General features: G+C 45.7%; 1 protein-coding gene across 2 annotated transcripts in view; it reads right to left on the bottom strand.

The window, feature by feature from the left end:
- The window catches only part of LOC147619511 (ARM repeat superfamily protein), a 121,087-nt gene extending 94,391 nt beyond the window's left edge, over positions 1 to 26,696 (bottom strand). For both annotated transcript variants that reach the window (XM_086773180.1, XM_086773179.1), the window contains exons 1-2: positions 26,580 to 26,696; positions 26,181 to 26,421 (exon numbers count right to left, since the gene is read on the bottom strand). In XM_086773180.1, coding sequence (XP_086629306.1) covers positions 26,181 to 26,321 — 141 coding nt within the window. In that variant the 5' untranslated portion in view covers positions 26,322 to 26,421; positions 26,580 to 26,696. The remainder of the gene's footprint in view (positions 1 to 26,180; positions 26,422 to 26,579) is intronic.
- Positions 26,697 to 27,152: the final 456 nt, after the last annotated feature.

Raw genomic sequence — 27,152 nt, 5'->3', positions numbered from 1 at the left:
TCCAGGGCGCTGAGCATAACCCTTGGCAACCAACCTCGCCTTGTGCTTGTCCAAGCTGCCATCAGCTCAGAACTTTGATTTGAAGATCCAACGCACACCAATCACCTTACGTTGCTCAGCTCGGAACTTTGATTTGAAGATCCAATGCACACCAATCACCTTACGCTGCAGTGGCCGAGGCACCAAAATCCAAGTGCCACTCCGTTCGATATCATCCAGCTCTGCCTGCATAGCACGACGCCAAGGCTCATGTGAAAGAGCCTCGTCCACAGAAGTGGGATCAGAAGGACCAATAATGATAGTAGACATAAGAGCATAATTAACAAACATGTTGCCCTCATGAATTTGTTTCCCTGTAACTCTGGAAGAACGCCGAAGAGAACCAAGCGGAGGAGCAGAAGGAAGCTCACACAACCCAGAATCACGAACTGTCAGATAATACCAACCAGGTACGAATCTGCTTGAGCTCGCCGGAGGAGGAGCAGGGTCATCATCATCTGACTGAGTATCCTCAGCTGGAGGTGTAACAGAAGCAGCGAGAACCGGAGGAGGAGGAGAAGGAGACGACGATGGAGGCGAAGGAAGAAGAAGCTCACCACCCCCCTCTGGAGATGTAGGAGTCTCGTCGAACACCACATCACAGCTCACAACAACTTTACCGGCCTGAGGATCATAAAGACGATATGCCTTGGACACAATGCTGTATCCGAGAAAAGTCATGCGCTGAGACTTCGAGTCCAACTTGGAGCGATGCTCCTTACGCACATGAACATACGCCGTACACCCAAATATTCGAAAATGAACAACAGAGAGCTTCTCACCATGGAAAGCCTCATATGGAGTTTTATCGGGAAGAGCAGCAGTAGAAGACCTGTTCTGAATGTAGACAGCAGTGGAAGCCGCCTCAGCAGCCCAGAAACATCGAGGTAGTGAAGAATGCTCAAGCATAGCACGGGCCATCTCCATAATGGTTCTCTCTGCAACTCCATTCTGTGATTGAGTATATGATGTAGTAAGTTGTCTCCGAATGCCATGTGTCTTGCAATATTGCTTAAACTCCTAGGATGTGAACTCACCCCCTCCATTGGTCCCGAGAACCTTGATCAAGTGACCGGTCTCTTTTTCCACCTCAGCTCTCCAATCACAGAAGTGCTGAAAAGTCTCATCCTTGGTCTTCAAAAAGAAAACCCAAGTATATCTGGTAAGATCATCCACCATCACGAGCATGTACAACGCCTTACTCAAAGACGTGGTACTCATAGGACCACATAAGTCTGAGAGCAAGTGATGTCGAAGATCTGTGTGTCACCTCCTTCGAAAAGGTGGCTCGGTGTTGCTTCCCCTGTAAACAACAAGAACATGCAATAGACGGAGCCTTGTTGGTCGGTAATCCCTCAACCAACCCATCCTTCGAAGCTCGCTGCAGAAGCTAATAGCTCAAATGGCCAAACCGAGCATGCCAAAGAGCAGAAGAAGCAACTGAAGAAAGCAGAGCGGTCAACTTGTAGAGGTCACTATCTTGGACTCCTGCTACCAATCGCCTTATCACGAATGGTAATCTCATAACGAGAAAAGATCACCTCCGCACCCTAAGCTGTAAGAGCACTCACTGACAAAAGGTTAAAAACCAAATCTAGAATATACAAAATGTCAGAGAAGTACCTCTTGTTCTCGTCAGAACGGAAGATGGGGATAGTGCCATGACCATGCACTGGCACTAAAGAAGAATCACCCAGAGTGATCTCACCTGATCTAGCAGTGAAGTCCTCAAACCAATCTCGATGGGGTGTCATATGAGCAGTACCACCGCTATTAACAATTCAAGACCGTTACTGAGAAGTCACAAGAGCAAGGATATGCCGAGTACATGCTAAGAGAAGAATGCCATCATCCTTCTTGGGTTGAGACAGCAAGGTCGGCCGAGGTCTTGACTAGCCTCGGTTCGATTAAAATGGTGCGCTTCCGGTACGGTGGATGAGGGACCAAGGAAGCGGCCTATGAGTGAAGCGCTAGGTCACCTGCGAAGGATCCTAGAGGGTGCTGACCATATGGTGCTCTGGCTCTGGGTCGCCGACGATACCCACGCATGCGTTGAGGAAGATATTGGAACAAGGAGTAAGAGTTGTTTTATGAATTCGGGCATAGATCTGGTTAATTGACCTTGCTGGTCAACGGATGAGTCTATGGCTCTTTTATAGAGATCCGTTGGTTGTCCTTGCTGATCTTCAATGGAGATTCCATTTTGATTGTGAATATATTGCCGAGCACTATGAGCTAGGAGGAAGAGTTCTTTGCTGCTTCATCACGCTTCTTCTTGTGACATTGAGGTGACTTGTGACTCTTCTTGCCACAATAATGACATTCAATGTCCTTATTCTTTGAAGATTTGTTGTCTTTATCCTTGTCGGAATCCTTGGAGTTCTTGTCAGAACCCCCTTTTCCTTTCTTTTGTTGATTCTTCCCTTTATTTCGTGCTGCCAAAGCTCTATCAGGGCCACCAGAGGTGCCAGTACGCTCCTCAAAGCGAGACTCAATCTGCATAACAGAGGGGAGTACTTCCTCCCAAGTAACTGGAACAGGACGAGGAGAAAAAACAAGAGACACCTCTCTGGAAGTTTGGAGAGCAGCCGAATAGCCATGTCCTCTGTGGAGATGTCCTTGCCACTGTAAGATCTCCCTCCAACTTTTGAGCTGTAAAGGTATAAGAACCTTCCCTTCTGATTTGTAAAAGCTTAATGGTATTTATGCACTGTTACTCTACTCCTGTCCTAAGTCATCTATATTGAATTTTTTAATAATTCAATTGTTTTTTACGTAATTCTCTCCAAAGTGAATTAGTGGCCACTCTTGCTTCAAACAAGAGTAGAACCCTCAATCTCTCAAGCCAAAGGAGAGCTTACAAGCTCCATGTAAGCTAATTTTCTTACTTATTTACGAATTTTTAATGAAAAATCTACGATTTTCTTAATTTTTATGTTTTACAGATGTTTGAATTAAATTCAAATGCTATGCCTTTGATGAAAAGGTCACCCCCTTCTCTTCTTTACATTCCAACCTTTCTTAATTTTAGAAAGATTAACTAAGTGATTAATTAAACTCTTCTTATTGTTTACTCTCTTGAATTTAGAAAATTATAAAGATTAGAGTTTTATAATTCTAAATAGGATTAATTAAGTTAAATAAAGAAAGATAAAAATGAAAAATAGTCAACCATACAAAGAAAATTATGATAAAATTTTCTAGAATTTTGTGAAAAAGAAAGTTTGTTTTTATGTTATTCCAAAAGAGTAATTCCCACCACTTTTGCATCTGAAAAAAATACTCTAATTACTCCATGTATATATTCACCTATGAATATAAGTGGATATCACTGATATTCATTATTAAAATTGATTTCTATGCATAGAAAGATGCATAAAAGAATTTCTTTTATTACAAAAGTGTTATTCTTATGAAATTTAATTTTTTATGCATAGAAAGATGCATAAAGGAATTTTTTTTATTACAAAAGTGCTATTCTTATTAAATATGATTTTTATGCATAAAAAGATGCAAAAAAGAATTTTTTTATTACAAAAGTGTTATTCTTATTAAATGTGATTTTTTTGCATAGAAAGATGCATAAAGAAAAAAAAATTATTACAAAAGTGTTATTCTTATTAAATTTGATTTTTTATGCATAGAAAGATGCATAAATTTTTTTTATTACAAAAGTGTTATTCTTATTAAATTTGATTTTTTATGTATAGAAAGATACATAAAGGATTTTTTTTTTATTACAAAAGTGTTATTCTTATTAAATATGATTTCTATGCATAGAAAGATGCACAAAAGAAATTATTTTTTATTATAAAAGTGTTATTCTTATTAAATTTGATTCTATGTATAAAAAGATGCATAAAGTAATATTTTTTATTATAAAAGCGTTATTCTTATAAAAATTGATTTTTATGCATAAATAGATACATAAAGAAATTCTTTTTATTATAAAAGTGTTATTCTTATTAAATTTAATTTTTATGCATAAAAAGATGCATAAAGAAATTTTTTTATTATAAAAGCGTTATTCTTATAAAAATTAATTTTTATGTATAAATAGATGCAAAAAAAAAATTTATTTTAAAAGTGTTATTCCTATTAAGTTTAATTTTTAAAATTCTCTTATATTCTATGTTTAAATTCTATGAGTATTTGATAAATGAATAATTAAATACTCTAAGAGAGAAATTTTTATCGTTTTATATTCACACGGATTGTAAAAAGAAAATTCTGAAAATCTATCGAGATCGAAATATTCAGATAAATGATTAATTTATTCCTTATTGGAATTCGTAACTAATTTAGAAATCAATTAAGTGAATATTCAAAGAAAGAAATTCAGTAAAATAGTAACTGAATTATCAAATCTTTTTGAGAAAGATAGTTCAGAAAAAATCTTATCCGACTCGAACCTTGAATCAGACTATGACCAGAACCAAACTCTTTCGTCAGTTTCGAGGAAAGAGAGTGTGACCAGTTTAAAAAAATACACTCAAAACTCCGCCAAATCTGAAACTAAGTTTGAGACCCTTCGAATTGATCTGTGAATCAAGATTATAGAATTCGAGAAATTCTCGTATGAAATTCAAAATTCCGATCAAGGAGTTTTGGAGATACTGATTCAAGAAATACTCTTGTATTCAAAAGAAAATCAAACTGAAAACTTGCATAGAAACCCTGTTTTCTTAAAGGACTGTCTTACGCCAGAAGGAGTAATTGGTATATGTTTTTCTATGGGAAGTTCCGTTGTAATCATCTGGCGGGGAGTGTTCAAAGGACGGCTCACAAGCAAAACCTGTCCAGGTCTTGACTAACCTCGGTATGGTTGAAAAATGGTGCGCTTCCGGTACGATGGACGAGGGCGGTCCCTGAGTGAATAGATGTGATGACATGTGAATCACATAGATGTGAATGAATGGATGAGATGTAATGTCATGTAAATCGGGATGTAAATGAATGATATGAGATGTGGATGTGTGTGAAGAATGGATGTGAATGTGTATGTGAAGAATGGATGTGGATATGTATGTGAAGAATGGATATAAATGTGTATGTGAAGAATGGATGGATGTAAATGTGTGTGAAGAATGGATGTGGATGTGTATGTGAAGAATGGATGTGGATATGTATGTGGAAAATGGATGTGAATGAGTATGTGAAGAATGGATGTGGATGAGTATGTGAAGAATTGATGTGGATGTCGATGTGAAGAATTGATGTGGATATGAAGAATGGATGTGGATATGTATGTGAAAGAATGGATGTGAATATGTATGTGAAGAATGGATGTGGATGTATGTGAAAGAATGGATGTGGCTATGTGTGAAAGAATGTGTGTGAAAGAATGGATGTGGCTGTGTGCTACTTCCGCTACTAGCACCCCAGAATTTGTTGCGCTGAGGGGACAAGGATGAGCGAATTGGCTAAAGTGGATCAACCGAGAAGTCAAAAATGTCAAAATTTTATAAAGTAATAGTAAAAAGTTGAAAATGTGTGATGCAATTCATACAAATTGATATTCAGACTGAAATTCATAAATGAGTAATTGGGTCTTCAGATGGAAGTACCGCAATTGCATGGAATCCCTCACTTGCTTGAGGCCTAGACATGATGGTATTTACCTTATAATTCCAAGGACCGTGACTACCCGTATATACCGAGGATATAACTGTAGCTTTTTACTGGCAATATATACGAGTAAATCTAAGACCTTGAAATTATAAGCAAAAATGCTATCCAGATGATGAATTCGAATGTGGTTGATATGATTTTAAAAACTCTGGTTGAGAACTGATGAGTTGATTTGGATTCTGATTGAAAAATGATGATTCCTGAATTTTGGTTGAAAAGCGATAAGCTGCGCAAAACCACAATGAGGATGAATGGGACGAGTCCGTGTGATGATGTTCGTAACTGGAATGACAATAATGACTTCAGCAAATCACTATGAGATTAGTGTATTGTGCTGACAGATTGCTACTGTTAACACTTGATCCAGTGGATCAAGTTAAGGGATAACAAATTAAAAATCTGTATAATTGAAATTCCCATGGAGAACTGTTCCGATAAAAATTTCGATCTAATGGACAATTATTGTGTTAAAGATATGAATAATATGATCTGAATGAATTGTTATCTGATGATGAGTTCTATATAAAGGATCTTTATCCCACGATTCTGTTGGGTTGACCAGACTATAAGGAACCCCAGAATCAATTGAATCTTAAGGGAAAGAGTTGTCCTCTAGTTTGCGAGATAAGGACATCTAGTGTTTTTTAAGTGGAGTAGGATGTAAGATTCCTCCCTCCACTTTTGAGGTGTACAGGTATAAGAACCTTCCCTTCTGATCTTAAAATTATTCTCCTCTCTAAAATAAAAGAAAGATCCTATTTTACCTTGTTTTGACCTGAAAAGAGAAAATGTCTAGAGAGAAGTAATTCAAAATTGAGATATTTTTGGATATAAAAATCCTCCTAGAGTGTCTAAAATGGTTTCCCCTGAAACAGAAATTCAAAAAGAACTTTCCAATGTGCAATTGGAATTAATTGAAAATAAGTATAAAGGACCAGATTTTTAGAAATTTTTGGATTATGGTCCAATTAAGGTTCCTATGGACCAATAGGATCAATCCAAGTGTAGGGAGGTGATAAATTAAAAAATAAAAGAAAAACCCTCCAAAAATGAGTAAATGCTCACATAAAATGAAGAGCGGACTAAAGACCAAAGAAAAGAATTAAAAAAACTGAATTTTAACACCTCAATGTGGAAATCTCTCCTCATGAAGTAGGCGCCTTTTTTCTCATCTTTACCTCTAATTTTTAATCAATAAAATGAGATATTTTTATCTCTCCTCTCTTTCATTTCAAAACTAGATCCAAAAAAATAAGCTGAACTGACCCAAAAATGGTCAAAAATTGACCAAACTGATCTGAAAAATTCTAGAATCAGTTTGTTTGGTTAGAGGCTCACTTTTTCCCATAAATAAAAGCCTCCTCTTTGTAAAAACTTAATGATGTTTATGCACTGTTACTCTACTCCTGTCTTGAGTCATCTACATTGAATTTTTTAATAATTTAATTGTTTTTTGCCTAATCCTCTCCAAAGTGAATTGGTGGCTACTATTGCTTCAAACAAGAGTAGAACCCTCAATCCCTTAAGCCAAAGGAGAGCTTACAAGCTCCATGTAAACGAATTTTCTTACTTGTTTACGAATTTTTAATAAAAAATCTATGGTTTTCTTGATTTTTATGTTTGCAGATGTTTTAATTAAATTCAAATACTATGCCTTTGATGAAAAGGCCACCCCCTTCTCTTCTTTACATTCCAACCTTTCTTAATCTTAAAAAGATTAACTAAGTGATTAATTAAACTCTTCTTATTGTTGAGCGTGATCTGCTCCTGCGAGCTCCGCCTCTCCCCCTCCCGTTGCTTCTCGCCATCGCGCCCCCCTCTCCCCCCCGCCTTCTCCTCCGTCCTCTCCCCCGCCTCCTTCCTCGCACCCTTCCTCGCCATCTCTCCCCCGCCTTCTGCCTCGCATCCTCCCCCGCCTCCTTCCTCGCATCCTCCCCCGCCTTCTCCTCCTCCGCCTCCTTCCTCGTTTCCTCCCCCGCCATTTCTCCCTCCCGCCTCCTTCCTCGCTTCCTTCCCCCGCCATCTCCACCCCCCTCGCTTTCTCCTCCACCTCGCTTCTCTCCCCCGCCATCTCTCCCCCCCCCGCCCTCTCCTCCGCTGCGCGGCTCTTCCCCCCCACCTTCTCCCTCTCCTCCCCTTCCGCCTCGCCCCTCCCCCCATTGCTATCCCCCGCCCCGCCCCGCCCCGCCCCGCCCCCGCTATCCTCTAACCTTCCGCCTCTCCGTTTCCTCGTAGGGCTGTGTCCCTCCCGTTGGTGACCCCGGTTTCTGGCCTTTTCCCTCTGGAGGACTCCATGGAAGCCGCTCCGACTACCCCTGCCGATTCCGGTCTCCGTCTGGAGTTCACAGCTGCAGATCATCAGCTGTTTGTTTCCACAGTATCCGCTCTTGAGGCCTCCTCCTTGGTCTGCAAGATAGTGGGTAGCCGTCCGATGCGGAGAGAGCTTCGCGACCTTCTGCAAGGCAGCCTCGTTGGCGTGCCTGCCAAGATCGTCAGCGTCGATTTTTTGGGACGTGGCTACTACCAGGTGGATTTCGAGTCCCCCCCAGGCAGCTCAGATGGTGCTGGCTCGGAGCCCCATTGCCCTCCGCTCATCCCGGGCGTTCCTGGCGCGATGGACTCACGGTTTCGACCCCGCTTCTGACCCGCTAGAGCAGGCGCGACAGGTTTTTCCATCACTATCTGCTTTCTTGGACTTCGTAGGGAGTACTTGCCCCTCTTGTCATCCATTGGCAAGGCGTTCGGGCAGGTGGTGGAGACGCCTCAGACAGCGGCTTCAGTGATAGCTCGGGCAGCAGGACTCCCGGCCATTCGTGTTGTGGTTCCGTCACCGGAGTCCCTCCCGAAGACGATCCTCCTCCCTTGTCTTTCTGGAGGACATCTGATACAGCGCGTGGAGTATTCGGGCCTCCCCGACCAGTGCTACACCTGTCGGGAGATGGGCCATCTCGGACGCGCTTGTCCCCGCAAGGGGGTTCATCCGTCACGCTCTGCCGCCTCTGGACCCCTTGCAGGAGACCCGAGGGGTGGCCATCCTCAGAGACCGGACATCCCTGGCTCGTCTCAACAGGCGCCATTATCTGACGAGCAGGCCCCGGCGGAGGATGCCGCGCAGACCCAGGAGGCTGGCGGATGGCAGGAGGTTCGCCGGCGGAAACGCCCGGCCCGCAGGGACCGTCGCAGACGCCAGCAGGCAGCACAGGCTGGCGGACAGGCGACTCCGGCTGGCGGACAGGCACCTACCCGCACTTATGCTCCAGTCAGGGATAGGCGGCCAGCAGGTCCCACCCCGATGGACGAGGATTCAGACTCAGTGCCCGTTGAGGCCGCCGGTGGAGCCCCCCACGTGGAGACTCCGCTCCCGCCTCCCCCCGCGGGGGGGCCCGCCCCCTCCATGGAGCATATTCCTGAGGATCCCGGGCCGCACTCTGCGACCCCCGACTCCTCTTCCCCTCACCCCGAGAGCACTCCTTCCACCCCCCCCTCTCCCCCCCCCCAGCCCCCCCCTCCCGCCTCCCCCGGCGGCCCCCCCTGACACCTATCCTCTGGCAGATGCCTCTCCATCCTCTCCTCGCTCTCCCCCCTCCTCTCCGCGAGCCCCCATCCCTCCCTCGGCCTCTCCAGGATACTTCGCCAGACCACCCACAGCCCCGGGGCAGCGCAGCTGGGTAGGCCAGAGTTCAGTCCAGCGGCTGTTCCACCGCCACTCCGGGCCGGTGGAGATGGCGATCCCACAGAGTTCTCTCCAGTCTCCCCTGGGGGGCCCCCGCGAGTGATGGGGCTCCCAGTGGATTACGGTTTTTTCAGGTGCCTCCAGCTGGATGCTGGCCCGTTCGAGACACTGGTCGCGCCCTTGCGAGTTTGCGTGGTGTGCCATCCCTCTCGTTCTCCTTCAGTGGTGAGCAGCATGGTGGCCTTCTCCTTTCCTCTCAGTGTTGCCCCAGACACAGCATGGGATTGCAACTCTGTAGAGGAAGTTTTGCGTGATCAGATACTGGAGTTTTCTCACCACTTCAGTGACTTGGGGCTCACGGACCTATTGCAGACTCGATTACACTCAGCCCGCATGAGCTTGTTTGGTATAGGAGATTGGCGGGCGGATCCGGTCCACACCTCAGTTGAGGCGGTGCTACTGATTCTCCTCCATGCCGCCCCGAGGGTGCAGCCTACCTTTAGATACATATATGCAGAGGATTGGTCTCACGCCTATGCCCTGGACAGGGCGAAGGCGGAGTGGGGCTGGACACAGAGACAGGTCACCCTCTTTTTGGAGAGACTCCGCACCCGGAAAGACAGTGACTATTCTCCCTCCAAGCCGGCGCCCAAGACTCACAGAGTGGAGGGCAGATCATCCGAGCCGGCTGAGAGGGGTGAGCCAGTGGCGGCTGCTTCACTTGCCATAGCTCATCCATGAGGATCCTCTCATGGAACATCCAGGGTCTCGGTGGACATCGCTGCTACATTGGTCGGGCCAGACTTCGCCAGGAGATCCAGAGGGCTCTCGTTGGAGGACCCATAGATATCCTTTTCATCCAGGAACACCACCTTTCTGCCGGGCTTACCCGCACCTGCGGGAAGATCTTGCCAGGCAGGAGTCACACTTTTTGGTCACCGGCATATGGCTCCCAGGGGAACCAGGGTGGAGTATGCATCTCAGTCAGCGAGCAGCTTCTATCCGAGGTTGTGGATTCTGGCACTCTGGTCCAGGGTCGAGCGCAGTGGATCATCCTCCAGGTTGGGGAAGACCGCATTGGCTTCCTCAACTTCTACGCCCCTAATGGGGCGACCGGGAGAGCCGAGTTCTGGAGCACCATTAGGCAGTCCCTCCCCATGGCAGACCATTGGTGCCTAGGGGGGGATTGCAACATGCTGGAGGATGCAGAGGACAGGATGGGGGGCAGCCAGGAGACCATTCATGGGCCGGAGCTCGCTGCCTGGGAGGAACTAGTGCTGCAGGTGAGAGGCCAGGATCCGTGGACTCTCTCGGAGTTTGGCAGGTTGCAGGGGAGTTTATCTTTCTCGCGCTCGGATAGACGGGCCACAGGAGTTAACCTTTCCCGCATCGACAGGTTTTACATTGATGAGTGGGCTTGTGATAGAGGTGGCACTGTGGGCATACTTGCAGGCTCCTCGTTTTCAGACCACTTTCCAGTGCTTCTCCAGATCGAGGACCCTACGAGAGGAGAGCGAGGCCAGAGCGTCCGGATTCCAGATTGTCTCCTAGAGGAGCCCGAGATTGCGACCAGAGTTGAGCAGGTCTGGCAGGAGCTGCAGTTCAGGAGAGGATCGGCAGCCAGCGATCTTGCCAGGGGCTTACAGGAGATCAGTAGGATGCTCAGACAGGCTGCCCTGGACCGTCTGGAGGCCTTCAGAGAGCAGGAGAGGAGCCTGCGGAGGAGTCTAGCGTCCCTTCAGAGACTCCAGGAGAGGGATCCTACGAGCCCTTGGATCTCAGAGCAGATGGAGTCAGCTCGCATAGAGATCAGATCCATCGAGGAGAGGAGGGTGGAGTTCCGATTCCATGCTCGGGCTTCTTTTTGGACACAGGCTGGAGACAAAGTGACTCCAGATTTCTTTGAGGCGACAGGGCCTCGCTTCAGACGAGAGGGTCTCAGGCGTCTTCGGCAGGCTGATGGCCAGATTGTGGTGGATCCCCCCAGGGTTCAGGCGATAGCCATAGATTTCTACAGGGATCTGCTCTCTGCTGAGCCAGCAGATGACAGGGTGAGAGAGGCTCGGGAGGCAGTCTGGAGCTTCACGAGACCGGTTGTGCCGGCCCATTTGCAGCACTCCCTTCTCTCCCCCTTCTCGGATACGGAACTGGAGGAGGCTCTTCAGGCACTTCCTCGGGGCAAATGCCCAAGAGAGGACGGTCTCTCAGTGGCTTTCTTCCAGAGGTACTGGGGTCTCTTACATAGGGGTTTCAGATTGGCATTCCAGGAGATTATGGAGTCGGGAGACATGCCGGACAGCATGGCAGAGGGGTTGATTCACTTGATCCCCAAAGAGGGAGGAGACAGACTGGAGATTAGACAGTGGAGACCGATCACCTTGCTAGGCACGGCCTACAAGGTCCTAGCTAAGGCGATCAGCAGGCGGCTTCAGCCTCACCTTCCGGACATCATCCACTCCACGCAGACAGGCTTCATCCAGGATAGGAGCATCCTGGATAACATCTTCTCTTTCTGGGAGGCTACGGCTTTGGCTAGATTTCGGCTGGAGGATCTGGCAGTGCTCCTTCTCGACTTCGAGAAGGCATATGATCGGGTGGACTAGGCCTTCTTGGAAGGCACTATGGAGAGGATGGGCTTCCCCCCTCAGTGGATCCGTGGGGTCTCTGCACTCTACACGTCGGCTCATAGCCAGGTGCTGATACAAGGCGTGCGCGGAGAGAGGTTCCAGCTCTCGCGCTCGGTGCGGCAGGGGTGCCCCTTGGCGCCCTTTCTTTTTCTTTTTGTGGCGGAGGCCATGAGCACTTTTTTGACGGCACAGGATACAGGTTTGCGGGGCCTCCAGCTCCCCATCCGCACCTCGGAGGAGCTCCTAGACTCGGAGTTTGCGGATGACACTGCTGTCTATCTTCAGGGAGGAGAGGAGAACCTCCGCCGCTTCGCCTTAGCCATGGACAGGTTTTGCAGAGCTTCAGGCACTTTGATCAACTGGCACAAGTCGTGTGGGTTGTGGGTCAGTTCTATGCCCCCCCCCCCCGACGTGGAGGCCAGTTGATGGTTTTCAGTGGCTGCCTCCCGGCACTACAGTGCGCTATTTGGGATGCTATGTGGGCATTGACATATCTCCGGAGCAACAGATAGCCCCCCTTCTTCTGAGCATTCGGAAGAAGCTTCTGTATTGGAGTACCGCTCGTTTATCTCTGGCTGGCCGAGTGGTTGTGGCCAACCAGGTTCTGCTTGCTACCATGTGGTACATCACTTCTTGCTGGGCCTTCTCTCGGGCGTGCATTGGCCAGGTGCAGAGGCTCATCAGGAACTTTCTTTGGTCCGGTGGCGACGAGCGGCCCGCCAGGGCCAAGGTGGCATGGGCTGTGATCACTCAGCCGAGGGAGAGAGGCGGCCTGGGCATTGTTGATCCTATTTGCCAAAGCCGAGCTTTGCTTGGCAAGTTGGTGGTTCGTGGCCTCCTACTAGGCGCTGAGCCGTGGAAGGAGTTTCTTGTTTCCAGGATTCTCAGCCGCACTCCTTCTTTTAGCGGCCCCTGGACCCCCAGCATCAGGTGGATCTTTACAGAGCAGCGATCCAGAGGAGTGGGCCTTGGCTTCGAGGAGCGTTTCGCAGCTAGCCTTCTGAGGGCCTGGGCGCATCTGAGGCCGTCACTCTTCCAGACTCCCCCGGGCACCGATGAGGAGCGCCAGAGGAGGCAGCCATTGAACCCCTTGATCCGACTTCCCAATGGTCATATGGTTGGATCGCGGTCTCACGTGTCGTGGGGCCCGTTGAGCTCCGGCCCAGCCCAGTCCCTAGACGACTGGATATGTTTTCAGCAGCTGCCTCTAGAGGCTCAGGAGAGGAGACTCAGCGAGATGAGGGGCAGAGAGTTGATGAGACAGGACATTGAGGCGGCCATCCCCCGGGAGTGGCGGACCCCAGTACAGGACCCTCCACCTCCACAGTGGATGGGCGTCTTTACTCGGCATGAGATCCTTCTAGCGGTCTGCGGCACAGCAGAGAGAGTCGCCCCACTCACTTTCGAGGTGGGAGAGGGTGGCCAGCTTCAGAGGACACGACTAGATTTGGATGAGCTCCAGGGTTGTATTTTTCAGAGGGTGCGGGTGGTCGGCTTTCATCAGAGACAGTGGCATGTAGACCCCTCACCGGCCTCGATAGGGGAGGACTGTTCTTGGAGATTATGGGCTTGGGACAGCAGGCCTCTTATTCGCCTTCAGTGGGATCCAAGTGAGTGGTTTTGGCGAGATCCCTACTCGGCCCCTACCAGCCCAGGCATCCCCTTTTTTCAGTACACAGCGAGTCTGGGGCGGCGGATTCAGAGGCACAGGATAGCGGGCACCCCGGCGGCGGCCGAGCATTGGCGGCGCGACAGGGGCTCTCCCCTGCCTTTCTTAGGGACTTCTGGCAGCGCCTTTGGGCCAGCTTCCGGCCCCGGAAGGTGACGCTTTTTCTCTGGCTTACAGCGCATAGAGGACTGGCTGGGGGGGCCTGGCTAGCTTTTGGCAGACACCCAGCGTCCTGCCCTCGGTGCGGCCATGCACAAGAGTCGCAGCGGCACTGCTTATGGGATTGCCCCATAGTCACAAGGGACGGGGGACGGGGACGGGGACGGGACGGGGGACGGCCATAAGTAGGGAACGGGGACAGGGGAGGGAACGGCACTCAAAAAATAATTTTTTTAAAAAATTTTCTACTCTGCACTTATTCTACTTTGGAAGCACATCAAAATGAGCACAAGTTTACACTAAAATGCTAAGATTTTGAGTCAAAGATAATAATTAAGTAGATATCTGATACAAAATGAGTCATGACTCAAGAGTCAGGACTCAGGAGCCTTAAGGAGGCAAAATGAAAATACAAGGACGGACTCAAATGAGTCAATGACAAAAAAGTGCTGAAGACTGGAGGCTAGAGGCTAGAGCTAAGTAGTAAGGCCCATGAATCATGATCCATGAATGATCATCCACGTGAAGTGCTCGCCTCATGGTCATGGGTAGCTTGTGCGGCTGCCAAAGAAGCATCAAGCTCATCCTCAGTCTCATCCTCACTGGCATGCTGCTCCTGCACCTCATCCTCCCGTTGCTCTTCTTGTTGACTCAACTCCCACTCGGTGAAGGAATCTGCCTTCTTGGTCATGCTCTTGCAAAGCATTCGCAAGTTCGCGCTGACGAAGACAAGGTCATTGGCACGCTCTACCCCGAGTCGGTTCCTCTTCCTAGAGGCAATGTGGCTGTAGGTACTCCAAAGTTGCTCCAAGCAAGAGGAGCTGACGGCCTGGCTAAGTATGCGGATGGCAAGCTGCTGCAGCTCCGGTCCATCTGAACCAAAGTCCTCCCACCATAGAGCAGCACCAACTTTGGAGCGGTCAACCTGTGCATCATGACAGCCATAGGAGCCATGAAACGACCTGTACATCGAAAGCTGGTCCCTGATCTTGCGCCTAACCGATGCATCAGGCACAAGACGATCCAAGATGATCCTCCATCCAGCGCTCACCTCCCGGTCGCTCTCCTGCTTGTTGCCTTGGAATTCTGGGTCCACCACATAAGCTGCTGCATGCAATGGAGAGTAGTAGGAATTCCACCTTCCTAGACACAAGGCATGGATCTCCTCGTATCTGTCTTCGTCAGGCACGAAGTCTTTCAACTTCTCTATCATGCGATCCATGGCCTCGTAGACCTTGCCTATGCATGGCTGCATAGCGTCTACAATCCTCAACAGGTGGACTATGGGCCTCACCATAGCATCTGTGGTCTTCACACGCTCCCACCAAGAGGCGTCATCCGCCCGTAGCCTACACTCTTGGCCAGTGTTTGTATGGGACTCTTGCATGGCGACAAACTCGTCGCTAAGGAAAAGCCCCCTCAAAGCACCACTACAATCCTTCAACCGGCCCAACATGAGAAAGTTGTAGGCGAACCGGGTGTCGGAATATTTGAGAAGAGAGAGACAGGACCTCTTGTTGAACTCATGCCGAAGTCTTTGGTGGTTGAGGACAAAGGAGACCATGGTGTTGGCCTCCTCAATGAGCGGGCTGATCCATGGTAATGCCCCGATGTCCTTGAGGAGGTTGTTTAAGCAATGAGCCATACAAAAGGACACCGTGACATGTCCATACATACCTTGGAGAATAGCTCCCGCCGCCCTATTGGAAGGCTCCCCATCCGCAACAAAGCCGACTACATGCTCGGGGCCAACGATCTCCATGGTGGTAGCCCACTCCGCCGCAAGCACATCCGCGCTCTTCCCAGTGCCGGATGCATCATGAGATGAGATGAAGTACATCTCTCCACGGGAATATGCAACCATGCCGTGAATACTCCTCTTGCGGGTGTCACTCCATCCATCCACAATGAGGGAGACTCCGTTCCTCTCCCATTGCCGCTTTGTGTTGTCGGCCGCTTGCTCTACAATGCGCTTCTCCTTGTCGAGCAATGTAGTGCGCAAGCTCTCGGATGAGGGGGGCGTATAGGTTGAGCCATACTCCCCAATCTTCTTAACCATTACCTTGAAGTATTCCGACCTATTCAAGAAAGTAATTTACTAATGAGAAGGAGACTAGGATGATGAAAACATGAATGATGAATTGGCAATGATCGATTGCACTTACCTAGCCGCTTGAAAGGCAATGTGGTCGTGGAAGAAGAAGCAGGCCACCGCCATATCCACCTCCTCCTTCAACTTGGGGTTCCAATTCTCCCCAAGTGTAGATTGTCGCCGTGGGCCACGTAATGATTGAGAGGCCGTGGAGATGGAGGGTGCCGGTGTCGTGGATGGAGTAACATTCCGACTTGATGGCGAAGGTGATGGTGTGCATGATCCCGATCCACCACATGACTCCATGGTAGAGGCTTGAGTTCCTCTCCCCATCGTCGCGGGATCCACGGCCACTCGTGGTGTCCTTCTTGTCGCTTCGACCGCTTCGTAGACGCTAAGCTTGTCAAGAAGTTCCCGTCTCTTCTCGGGCGTGACATTCGTGCAAAACCTCACCTCATGCCCACTCTCATGCAAGAGGTGGGCTCGCACTTTGTCGGCGCCACCCGTTCGCCGGTACGGGCAAAGCTTGCATACCCATGGCCGAGAACCGCCTCCATGAACGGATGTGGTGTAGTTTACCTCCTCCCACCATGTCCATCCCGTTGTCCTTCTACGAGAAGCCCCGGCACATGAGGAGGATGCCATGGTTGAAGATGGCTTGCCGCTTGACTCTTGAGCCTTGAGGAGTGTGAGAGAGAGAGAGAGAGAGAGAGAGAGAGAGCCTTGAGGAATGAGAGAGAGAGAGAGAGAGAGAGAGAGAGAGAGAGCCTAGAGGCTTGGAAGTTGGAAGAGTCAAGACTCAAGAGGCTTGAGGGAGAGGTGAGAGCCTAGGCCCTAGAGCTTGAGCAATGAGCAATGAGCAATGAGCAATGAGCAATGAAGCTTGAGCAATGAAGCTTGAGCAATGAAGCTTGAGCAATGAGCAATGAGCAATGAACTTGTGTGTGGCAGCTTGTAGCCTTGTGGGCTCTTATATAGATAGGCAAGAGAGAGAGAGGGCCAAGGCCCAACAGCCATAAACGGCTAGTAGAGCCCAAGCCCAACAGCCATAAACGGCTACAGTGGGGCAGGCACGCGGCACGCAGGCGCAATGGCCAGAAACGGGCGCAACGGCCAGAAACGGGCCGGCGCAACGGCTATCTGCCGTCCCCCGTCCCTACGGCGTCCCCTGCGCCGTCCCCGGTTTGAAACGCCAGACAGGGGACGTCCGTCCGTCCCCGTCCCTGCGCCGTACCGTGACGGCGTCCCCGCGTTCCTAGGCGCCGTCCCCGCCGTCCCCTGTGACTATGGATTGCCCACAGGCACAGCAGGTCTGGCAACGCGCTCTCAGGATGGTTTTTGCAGGCTCGCCAGGTGAGATGATGGTGACGTGGGGTGCGGTGGCTTGGGCCACGGACAGCGGCCCGGCCCTTGGATACGAGGACGTCCCTGGCAGTGCGACCATCCAGGTCTCTGACAGGGCGATGGCGGTGGTTCCGACGCCAGACTTCTCTTCGGCAGTCTCCCAGGAGGGGGACGGGCACAGATGGAAGATGATCAGCAGCATGACGGCTTGGCATATATGGAGAGCCCGATGCAGGGAGGCCATTGACCGCCAGGCGACTCCACCGGCGGAGGTCATACAGGCCCTCTGGGTGGACATCATTCACACCTTGAGGGGACACTGGGGAAAACTCCAAGGCGACTCGGATCGCATGAGAGGTCGCCGCAAGGCTTTCCTCCGCACTTGGCAGCCTGGCTCTTTCCTCATCGCGAGGGACGAGGATGTCACTTGGCACTATAGGCCTCCAGTTTGGCTCTTCTCACCTCCCACATGTACTACTAGGTAGCCCCCCCCAGAGAGCGGCCAGCCACGGGGGTGGAGCTCAGGTGTTCACTGTGTGTTTTTATCCCTCCTTGTGAGGTGAGCTTTGTAGCCTTATGGCGTTTTCTCATTAACTAATAGAAGGATTGTTTTTCCGGGGGAAAAAAAAAACTCTTCTTATTGTTTACTCTCTTGAATTTAGAAAATTGTGTAAATTAGAGTTCTATAATTTTAAATTGAGTTAATTAAGTTAAATAAAGAAAGATAAAAATGAGAAATGATCAGCCATACAAAAGAGATTATGGTAAAATTTTTCAGAATTTTGTGAAAAAGAAAGTTTATTTTTATGTTATTCCAAAAGAGTAATTTCCACCATTTTTACATCTAAAAGAAATATTCTAATTATTCCATGTACTTATTCACCTATGAATATGCATGGATATCACTGATATTAATTATTAAAATTGATTTTTATGCATAAAAAGATGCATAAAATAACTTTTTTTTTACAAAAGTATTATTCTTATTAAATTTGATTTTTTAAGCATACAAAGATGCATAAAAGAATTTTTTTATTACAAAAGTGTTATTCTTATTAAATATGATTTTTTACGCATAAAAAGATGCATAAAGGAAAGTGTTATTCTTATTAAATTTCATTTTTTATGCATAGAAAGATGCATAAAGAAATTTTTTTATTACAAAAGTGTTATTCTTATTAAATTTAATTTTTTATGCATAAAAAGATGCATAAAAGAATTTTTTTATTACAAAAGTATTATTCTTATTAAATTTGATTTTTTATGCATGAAAAGATGCATAAAAGAATTTTTTTATTACAAAATTATTATTCTTATTAAATATGATTTCTATACATAGAAAGATGCATAAAGAAAAAAAAAATTATTATAAAAATGTTATTCTCATTAAATTTGATTATATGCATAAAAAGATACATTAAAAAAAATTTTATTGTAAAACCGTTATTCTTATAAAAAATAATTTTTATGCATAAATAGATGCATAGAGAAATTCTTTTTATTATAAAAATATTATTCTTATTAAATTTTTTTATTATAAAAACGTTATTCTTATAAAAATTAATTTTTATGCATAAATAGATGCATAAAGAAATTATTTTTATTTTAAAAGTGTTATTCCCATTGAAGTTGATTTTTATACATAAAGAACTTTTATATCAAAATTAGAATTCTCTTAAATTCTATGAGTATTTAATAAATGAATAATTAAATACTCTAAGAGAGAAATTTCTATCGTTTTATGGATTATAAAAAGAAAATTCAAGAAATCTATCGAGATCAAAATATTCAGATAAATGATTAATTTATTCCTCATTGGAATTCGTAACTAATTTAAAAATCAATTAGGTGAATATTCAAAGAAAGAAATTCAGTAAAATAGTAACTGGATTATCAAACCTTTTCGAGAAAGATAGTTCAGAAAAAATCTTATCTGACTCGAACCTTGAATCAGACTATAACCAAGACCAAACTCTTTCGTTAGTTTCGAGGAAAGAAGATGTGACCAGTTTAGAAAAATACGCTCAAAACTCCCGCCAAATTTGAAACTAAGTTTGAGACCCTTCGAATTGATCCGTGGATCAAGGTTATAGAATTCGAGGAATTCTAGTATGAAATTCAGAATTTCGATTAAGGAGTTTCCGGGATACTAATTTAAGAAATACTCTTGTATTCAAAAGAAAATCAAACTGAAAACTTGCATAGAAACCATGTTTTCTTAAAGGACTGTCTTACGCCAGAATGCTGGAGGGAGCAATTGGTATATGTTTTTCTAAGGGAAGTTTGGTTGTAATCATCTGATCGGGAGTGTTCAAAGAACGGCTCACACGACAAAACCTACCCAAGTCTTGACTAACCTCGGTATGGTTGAAAAATGATGCGCTTCCGGTACGATGGACGAGAACCGACGAAACGATCCCTGAGTGAATAGATGTGATGACATGTGAATCAGATAGATGTGAATGAATGGATGAGATGTGATGTCATGTGAATCAGAATGTAAATGAATGATATGGGATGTGAATGTGTATATGAAGAATGGATATGGATGTGTATGTGAAGAATGGATGTGGATATGTATATGAAAGAATGGATGTGGATGTGTGTGAAAGAATGGATGTGGATGTGTATATGAAAGAATGTGATGTGATGTAAAGAGATGTGATGTGACATGAATATATGTGGATGTGAAGTGATAGATATGAATGAAATGATAGATGTTGGTAGTCGTACATGTAAACGATTGGATGGATGTGGATGAATGAGATGAGATGTGTATGAATGAGATATAATGTGGATAGATGTGATGTGATGTGAATCGAGATGTGAATGAATGAGATGTAATGTGAAATGGATGTGATGTAAATTGGGATAGATATAAATGGATGATATGTAATGTGATGTGGTGTGAAACGGGATAGATGTGAATGAATGAGATGTGATGTGAATGGATGAGATGTGAATGAATGTGATGTGATGAGATGTGGATATGGGTAGATGCGAGTGGATGAGATCTGATGAGATGAAAATGTGATGAGATCTGATGAGGATAAAATGTGATGAGATGAAAATGATTTGATTGGATGAGAATGGGAATACATATGAAATAGATGTGGATTAAATAATGTGGATTGATATGGAACAGTGTGGAAAGACGAGAGTTCGTTATAAAAACTGTATTTATGACCTGTTTTTAAATGATTGTTTTATGTCAAGAATGCAGGGGAAGCATTTTGATCGTCTTGTGAATGAGGTCGTGGAGACCTAACTGATAAAGTTGCAACAGCTAACGGATAGTCAATGGAGAACATCTCGCGTAACAAGGTCGGTCGAGCTCTTAACCAGCCTCGGTTCGATTTAAATGGTGAGCTTCCGATACGATGGATGAGGGACCAAGGAAGCGGCCTATGAGTGAAGCGCTAGGTGACCTGCGAAGAATCCTAGAGGGTGCTGACCATACGGTGCTCGGGCTCTGGGTCGCCGAAGATACCCACACGTGCGTCGTGGAAGATATTGAAACAAGGAGTAAGAGTTGTTTTCTGAATTCGAGCATGGATCTGGTTGATTGACCTTGCTGATCCTCAACGGATGAGTCCATGGCTCTTTTATAGGGATCTGTTGGTTGATCTTGTTGATCTTCAACGGAGATTCCATTTTGATTTTTATAAGTGAATATATTGCCGGGTACTATGAGCTAGGGACTATCAAAAAGGCCCCTGAGTGGACAGGTGGTGAGCGTTCTGGTTGCCAATGATGCCATAGGTACACCAATGAAGGAAAAATTAAAAATTAGGATTCAACCAGATATTTTGGAGGTTTATGATCAGTGATACTATAGTTTCATTAAAAGATTATTTTAAAGACAGCTGAATCTGTGAATCTGTGAAAAAGGCAATTTCATATTGGGTGTGTAAGTGGTGTGACTAGTTTTAAGTTTGCATGAATATCCGGCTAGGAAACTTGGGAACTCTTTTCCCTGGTACCCGAGACAAAACCTAACCAAATTCAATGGATCCCATCACTTCAGTGGTTAGGCGGTTGGCTAACCCACGGGACTGGATGGGGTTAGGCTGGACTGATGGATCCCTAAAATGAGACTCAATTCTGTTATGGTACGATAGACGAAATAAATCCCGGATAAAAATTGTTCTATGGAAAAGAATCAACGGCTATGCCTCTCAATGAGGAAAAAAGCGTTGGTCTCTATGATCCAAGTGCAAGTCTTTTCCTTGATCTGACTATGGGACTTACGAGTTCTGTCAGATTAGTTCAGTTAGTTAAAGCTTTTGACTACGTTAAAAATATCGGAGGAATCGCCCGTGCTTTCCGAGCGAGGGAAGTTTTTTTGGGTTCGGTTTTGGAAGAACCGAGTGTTGGAGGTCTTACTTCAGCGTGTCGACGTTGGTCCGCCCATCTAGCGCTAAAGAGGACGTGTTGGAAATATTGTTCATCCCCAGATGGACTCCCTGCATGCTTGAATCTACCCCATTTATAAGGCCCTGCATTGCATATCTCTCCTATTTTTTGAACCATTTTTTGGTGCATTTTTAGCATTTTATGGACATCTATCCTGATCGGCCTTTAGGACCTGGCCAACCAACTCTAGAGGACCTATATAATAGGTGCCTTCGTCCACTTCATTGTTATCTCCCTTTTCAGCCCTGATTTGTACATACCAGCACTCACTGGCCTCCCTTGTGCTGTACCTTCAATCATATTCAGGTTCTTGATCATTTGCAGTCTACTGTCTACACATATATGCTGTTTTATTCTTTGTTTTCAGATTTACAGCAGTAGCACATAAATCTCACACTCGGCCAAGTCCAGTCTCCATCCATCTTCCCATTGAACTTGGGAGGCTTCAAAAGCTCCAACAATTGAGTTCGTTACTCACAAGGCATTGAGGAAGAACTCGGCAAACCGGTGGTACCCCGAGGTCGAGCTAGTGAAGGCAAACGGATACTGTTCAGAGAATCCAATGGAGAGGGACTCTGCGAAGGAGACATAGGTGGCATGAACGACGTCTCTCCCGCCACCTACTCACAAGCTCGGAAAGATGACTGCCGGACTGGGAGCGAAGCTTGTCCGGTGCATCCTTTCCTTCATCCAAAGGACCCCTCCTCTGGAAGGACGTGCCACTTCGTCCTCAGATTCCTTGTAGCCTTGTTGAGAAGCACAAGCCTAGATAGAAACTAAATCTACAACAGAAGACAGTCGGGCAACCATATCCATCAGACCAAAAGTGGTTGTCAAGGCTGCAAGTTGTGCATCCACACGAGCATCAATTCACTCTTCCATAAGGAAAAGCGCTTCCATAAGTGCCTCTGTATCTGTGTGTTGGAGAATGCACAGGCAAAAGCATGAACAAAACTAGAGAGAGAGTAGAGAGAGCTTGTGGACAAGATCACCTTTTATAATAGCTTGAAGCTTTACAATGGCAATAGCCAGCAAGTGAATGTTGAACTTGTGCAAGGGAATGGATTGGTTGAAGTGAGCAATGGGGAGGACTCCTTATATAGTGAGTATATGGCCTGGCCGACTGCTCTAAAAGAGGCCGACAAGTCCACGACCAACTAAACAAGAAAAAGTACATTAAATCCCCAAAAATAGGCTTTGCCCAGATACACAGAGATGCACTTTTATAATAGCTTGAAGCTTTACAATGGCAATAGCCAGCAAGAGAATGTTGGAGAATGTTGAACTTGTGCAAGGGAATGGATTGATTGAAGTGAGCAATGGGGAGGACTCCTTATATAGTGAGTGTGTGGCTTGGCCGACTGCTCTAAAACAGGCTGACAGGTCCACGACCAACTAAACAAGAAAAAGTACATAAAATCCCCAAAAATAGGCTTTCGCCCAGATACACAGAAATGCACTAATTCTAACACTATGATGAGGAACATCAGAGAAACCAAATAGTGACTTTTCCCAGGCCCAACTTGTGCAAGTCCTAGAAACAAGGGTTCTACCCTAAACAAGCAGTCAACGCACACGAGTGATGAAAAGAAAAAATTTGGCAATTTCATTGGCTCTAATACCAACTAGGGTTTGAGAGAAGAGATAAATAAGAGAGCAGCCAAATCAAGCATACATAGCACACACGAGTCCTAAAACTACTATTATGTATTATGTACGAGAAAAAAGTAATACAACTGAAATTCAAGTACAAATCATGGCTAGGAGTGAAGACATCAACTCACAGCCAGTGCTTTGCTGAGATCTCTTTGGCCAGCCCATGCCTGTAGAGAAAGTTGAAACGCTCTGTAGTATGCGCCTAGCGCTGAGAAGTTTGTTGCTGGAAATGACGAATTTCCGATGTGTGTTTATACTGTACATATTGGTGCCGGTTGGCCTGCTCTATGTGCTATTGGCCAGCTCAGAGGACTGTCAGGACTTGGTCCACTGGCCGCCAACTGCCACGTGCCACCTATGGTTGTCCCATGCCTGCACATGCTGCCCAAAGGGCTGTACATGGAGGTGTGTCACACCTTCTGTTCGTATTCAAGCTTTCTGCAATGAGCTGATTAGATAGCAATGCAACACCTAAAACTGACAAGGGTTAACCCAGTGCCCACACAAGTGACACCAATAATGGGTCCACAATGGCCACCCCCCCCCCCCCCAAACAAAAACCCCTCTCTGGTAGAAGATTTTGTTTTACTAGTATGGAAATAAAAGTACAACGGTGTTGGGCTTCGGAGTCTGATGCGTGTGTGTCCCCTTGTGTGTGTTAACCCTTGTTCATGTGTGTGTGTGTGAACATCCCCTAAAAGGTTATTGTATCTGCTAGACTATAGTTCGCTTGTTGTATGACACATGCAAGCGATGTAGAAGATCCAAAGACCGAGACAAACAACTGGAAGACCAAGAAAGAGAGCTTCGAGATAGAGTCGGTGAGCTTTGTGAAGAGTCCGAGCTTACCCAAAGACCCTTGCGGGATTTGAGCAAAGGTGAATGGAGTTGGGCACAATACAAACATGTTTTATGGCTAATTTGATGATGTTTTATGAACTAAAAATGGATGGCCCTACATGCCATCAGATCCCTATATAAAGGAGGCCAAAGGTCATTGTAGAACAGATATCCCTCAAGCATCTCTCAAGTGTTGGCAAGAACCCCCACATAGAGGCAGCTCTAGGCAAGCATGCAAGCATCTGGAGACCATGACCAAGCTGTGGATTCAACAAGACATCTTTTGTATGCACAATTTATTACAATGCATGAGCTGGATCTAAGTCTAGATTGTACATATTCATGTTTTGAAATATATAGTAGATTAGGGTTACATCTCTTGTCTTCTATGTTTGTTCTAAAGAGTAGGATTAGCATTAATCTCTTGCTTAGCGTTAATCAAGATCAAGCTTCCACCGCAACACATGTAACAGACTTGTCGTCCCTCTAATCAGACCATCAATACTCATTCTCTAGCTTCTATAAGTGCAATGGTGGGAGAAATCTAAAACCGAATTTCCCAACAAACTAATTCCAAGTATAAGTAGCTTTCGACTCAAATTGACAGCACACCATCAGAAGTCACCAAACATATTGCAATATCTGGGTTATCCACCACATTACTAAGCAGTTGAATTGGTTCACGCATGCACTTTTGCTTCAAAATCTAGCAAAGGCTACCTTGTCGGATTCATCTGGTCTGTCAAAGATGATTAACGCTAAGCAAAACACAAAGTAACACGGATCAAAAACTGCAAACACACAGCATAAAAGACCTGAGAGACCTAAACTACTGTATGTTGTAATGAATGGATACATACAATGAAAAACGCAGATCTGAATCTAGGTGCAAGATTGCCTTCTGCCAATCCACTTCCTCTGCCAGCTGCCCTAGACTTGAAGCTGCAGATACCAGTGCAAGGGATACCCTCAACTCAAGTCTCAGCCTTGTATAGTGCACACAAGGCTGGTTGGCTGGCTTCTCCTAGTCGGCCATTTGGCTGGCTGCACAGCCCAATAAAGTGCTAGCAATGCATTCACATGTGTCCCGCCGATCAGGAGCCCAGCTGCCCACTGGCCGATTGCCCAAATGTGGCCTCTGTTCCTGCCTAAATACTGGCTGCAACTGGAAGACATGTCCCTGTAGCACCATTCTGAGTGTGCATATGACAGAAACATCAACAAGAGGAATAATACTAGGCTGTGACTAGGAAACCTCATTGACTACCACCACCTAGAGGCTAGAAGCTAAGTCAAGCTCGCCCGAACTCTTGGAAAAACATTTGCTCACTGAGACCACTGTAAGCTAATGTGAAGAGGAGATGTTTACTCCCCATCTGGTTGCCCAAAAGAAGCCACAAGAAAGCTTCTCAAGATCACACATAACACCCAAACTGATGTCCCAATGGAAGAGGACATGAACCTACAACCCAGAAACATTCAAAGTTGTTCTAACTGATATGTGCTCCTTCCAACAAGCAAAAAACATACACTACTGCATAAAGTGTATAAGAAAGCACAAATATCATCAGCAATAACACTATCCAACAAGCTCCCTCTGATAAGAAGGCAGATGCAAGTGATGCTCGATCCATGAGAGTGACTAGAGGTGATGGACATCCTTTACTCATCAAGAACATAGCTGAAAGTTCTCTTCTGGGAGCCTTGTACGAGCATCTGACTACAAACAGAGGGCTATGATCCATTCCAATGCATCCTCTAAAACGGTGGTCAAACAATGTCTGAGGCCCTTGATCTTGATTGGCCAAAGGCATCTGCCCATTCCAGTACTTTACTATGCCCTTGGCATATATGGTGATTTATGCTACTTCAACAAGACTTTCTACTCTTTATATCAAATTATAATCCCTTTCCCTCGATATTCTATATCTGCCTGTCATATAGCATAATTTTTTAAATCTAAAACAAAATCCTGTAATGGGTATGTATAACTTTCACTGTTTCTTAAAAATATAACAATTACATCAAACTTACCAATAGAAGGGAGCAGAAACCAGGCCTGCTTTCACAAGTAGCCAAAGCTGCCTCAGCGGGCCTGCGCAAGGCTTCATCTTGGCTCAATGCATTCTCAAGTAAACTATAGATTGCCGAAAGATCGGACGAGGAAAGCGCCATTCTTGAGCTCCAACAGTCCTTCCTTCACAGAAAGGAATACCAAAGAGAGGAATTTATATGCTAAACAGCAAGTGTACAAAGGCCATGAGAGGCTAAGCACCTGTGCAGACACATGTTTTAGTGCGCTCTCTCTCGGTCTCTCTCTCTCTCTCTCTCTCTCTCTCTCCTGTTGTAGATGCTTTTCTGATGATCGTGAAGCACAAGTAAAACAGCAGATAGAGCCGGCTCAGAAGAAGATGAAGAAGAAGAGAAGCTAGCCTTTTTGGGTCTTCTTTATGGAGCCGACGATGTCCTTCTTTGCCTGGATCTCTCGTACAAAATGTAAAGGCTCGCAAGCCCTTTGGGCTGTTATGAATCATCCTAGAATTATTTATTAGTATTATATAGTGAATAACTATGGTATATGATACAGTTCTTTTACTTTGTCAATTACAATATCCTAAATTTATAAATCTAGGTGCTCAAATATCTAATTTTGAAGTCAATTTTTCTCTTTTAAATTTTTAAAATCTTTGAGGATTCATGTGGTTATCCTCTTTGTGTGTAGCAAGAAATTGATTGATTTCCATAAAGCAAACACAAATTAACTTTTCTAGCAATCAATCCTTCGATAAAACTTTTCGCATGTCCAGTATCATTCTTCATGTGTGCACTATCATTCATTGCCACTTTCTAGGTGTGATCTGCGAGCCAAACATCTAGTGATTTGTATTAATAGTCGAGATACATTCGGCTTTGCTCGCACTAATAGAATCGACTATTCAAGTGGAAGGCATTGCCCACACTAATAGGATCCAGGCCTAGTGGAAGAGCTTCATTCCTTACACTACA

The sequence above is a fragment of the Cibotium barometz genome, chromosome 33, assembly GCF_041138505.1.
Source record: "Cibotium barometz isolate CiBa-2024 chromosome 33, ASM4113850v1, whole genome shotgun sequence".
Classification (NCBI taxonomy): domain Eukaryota; kingdom Viridiplantae; phylum Streptophyta; class Polypodiopsida; order Cyatheales; family Cibotiaceae; genus Cibotium; species Cibotium barometz.
Note: the sequence above shows the minus strand (reverse complement) of the source record. Positions and strands in the feature narration are given on the sequence as shown.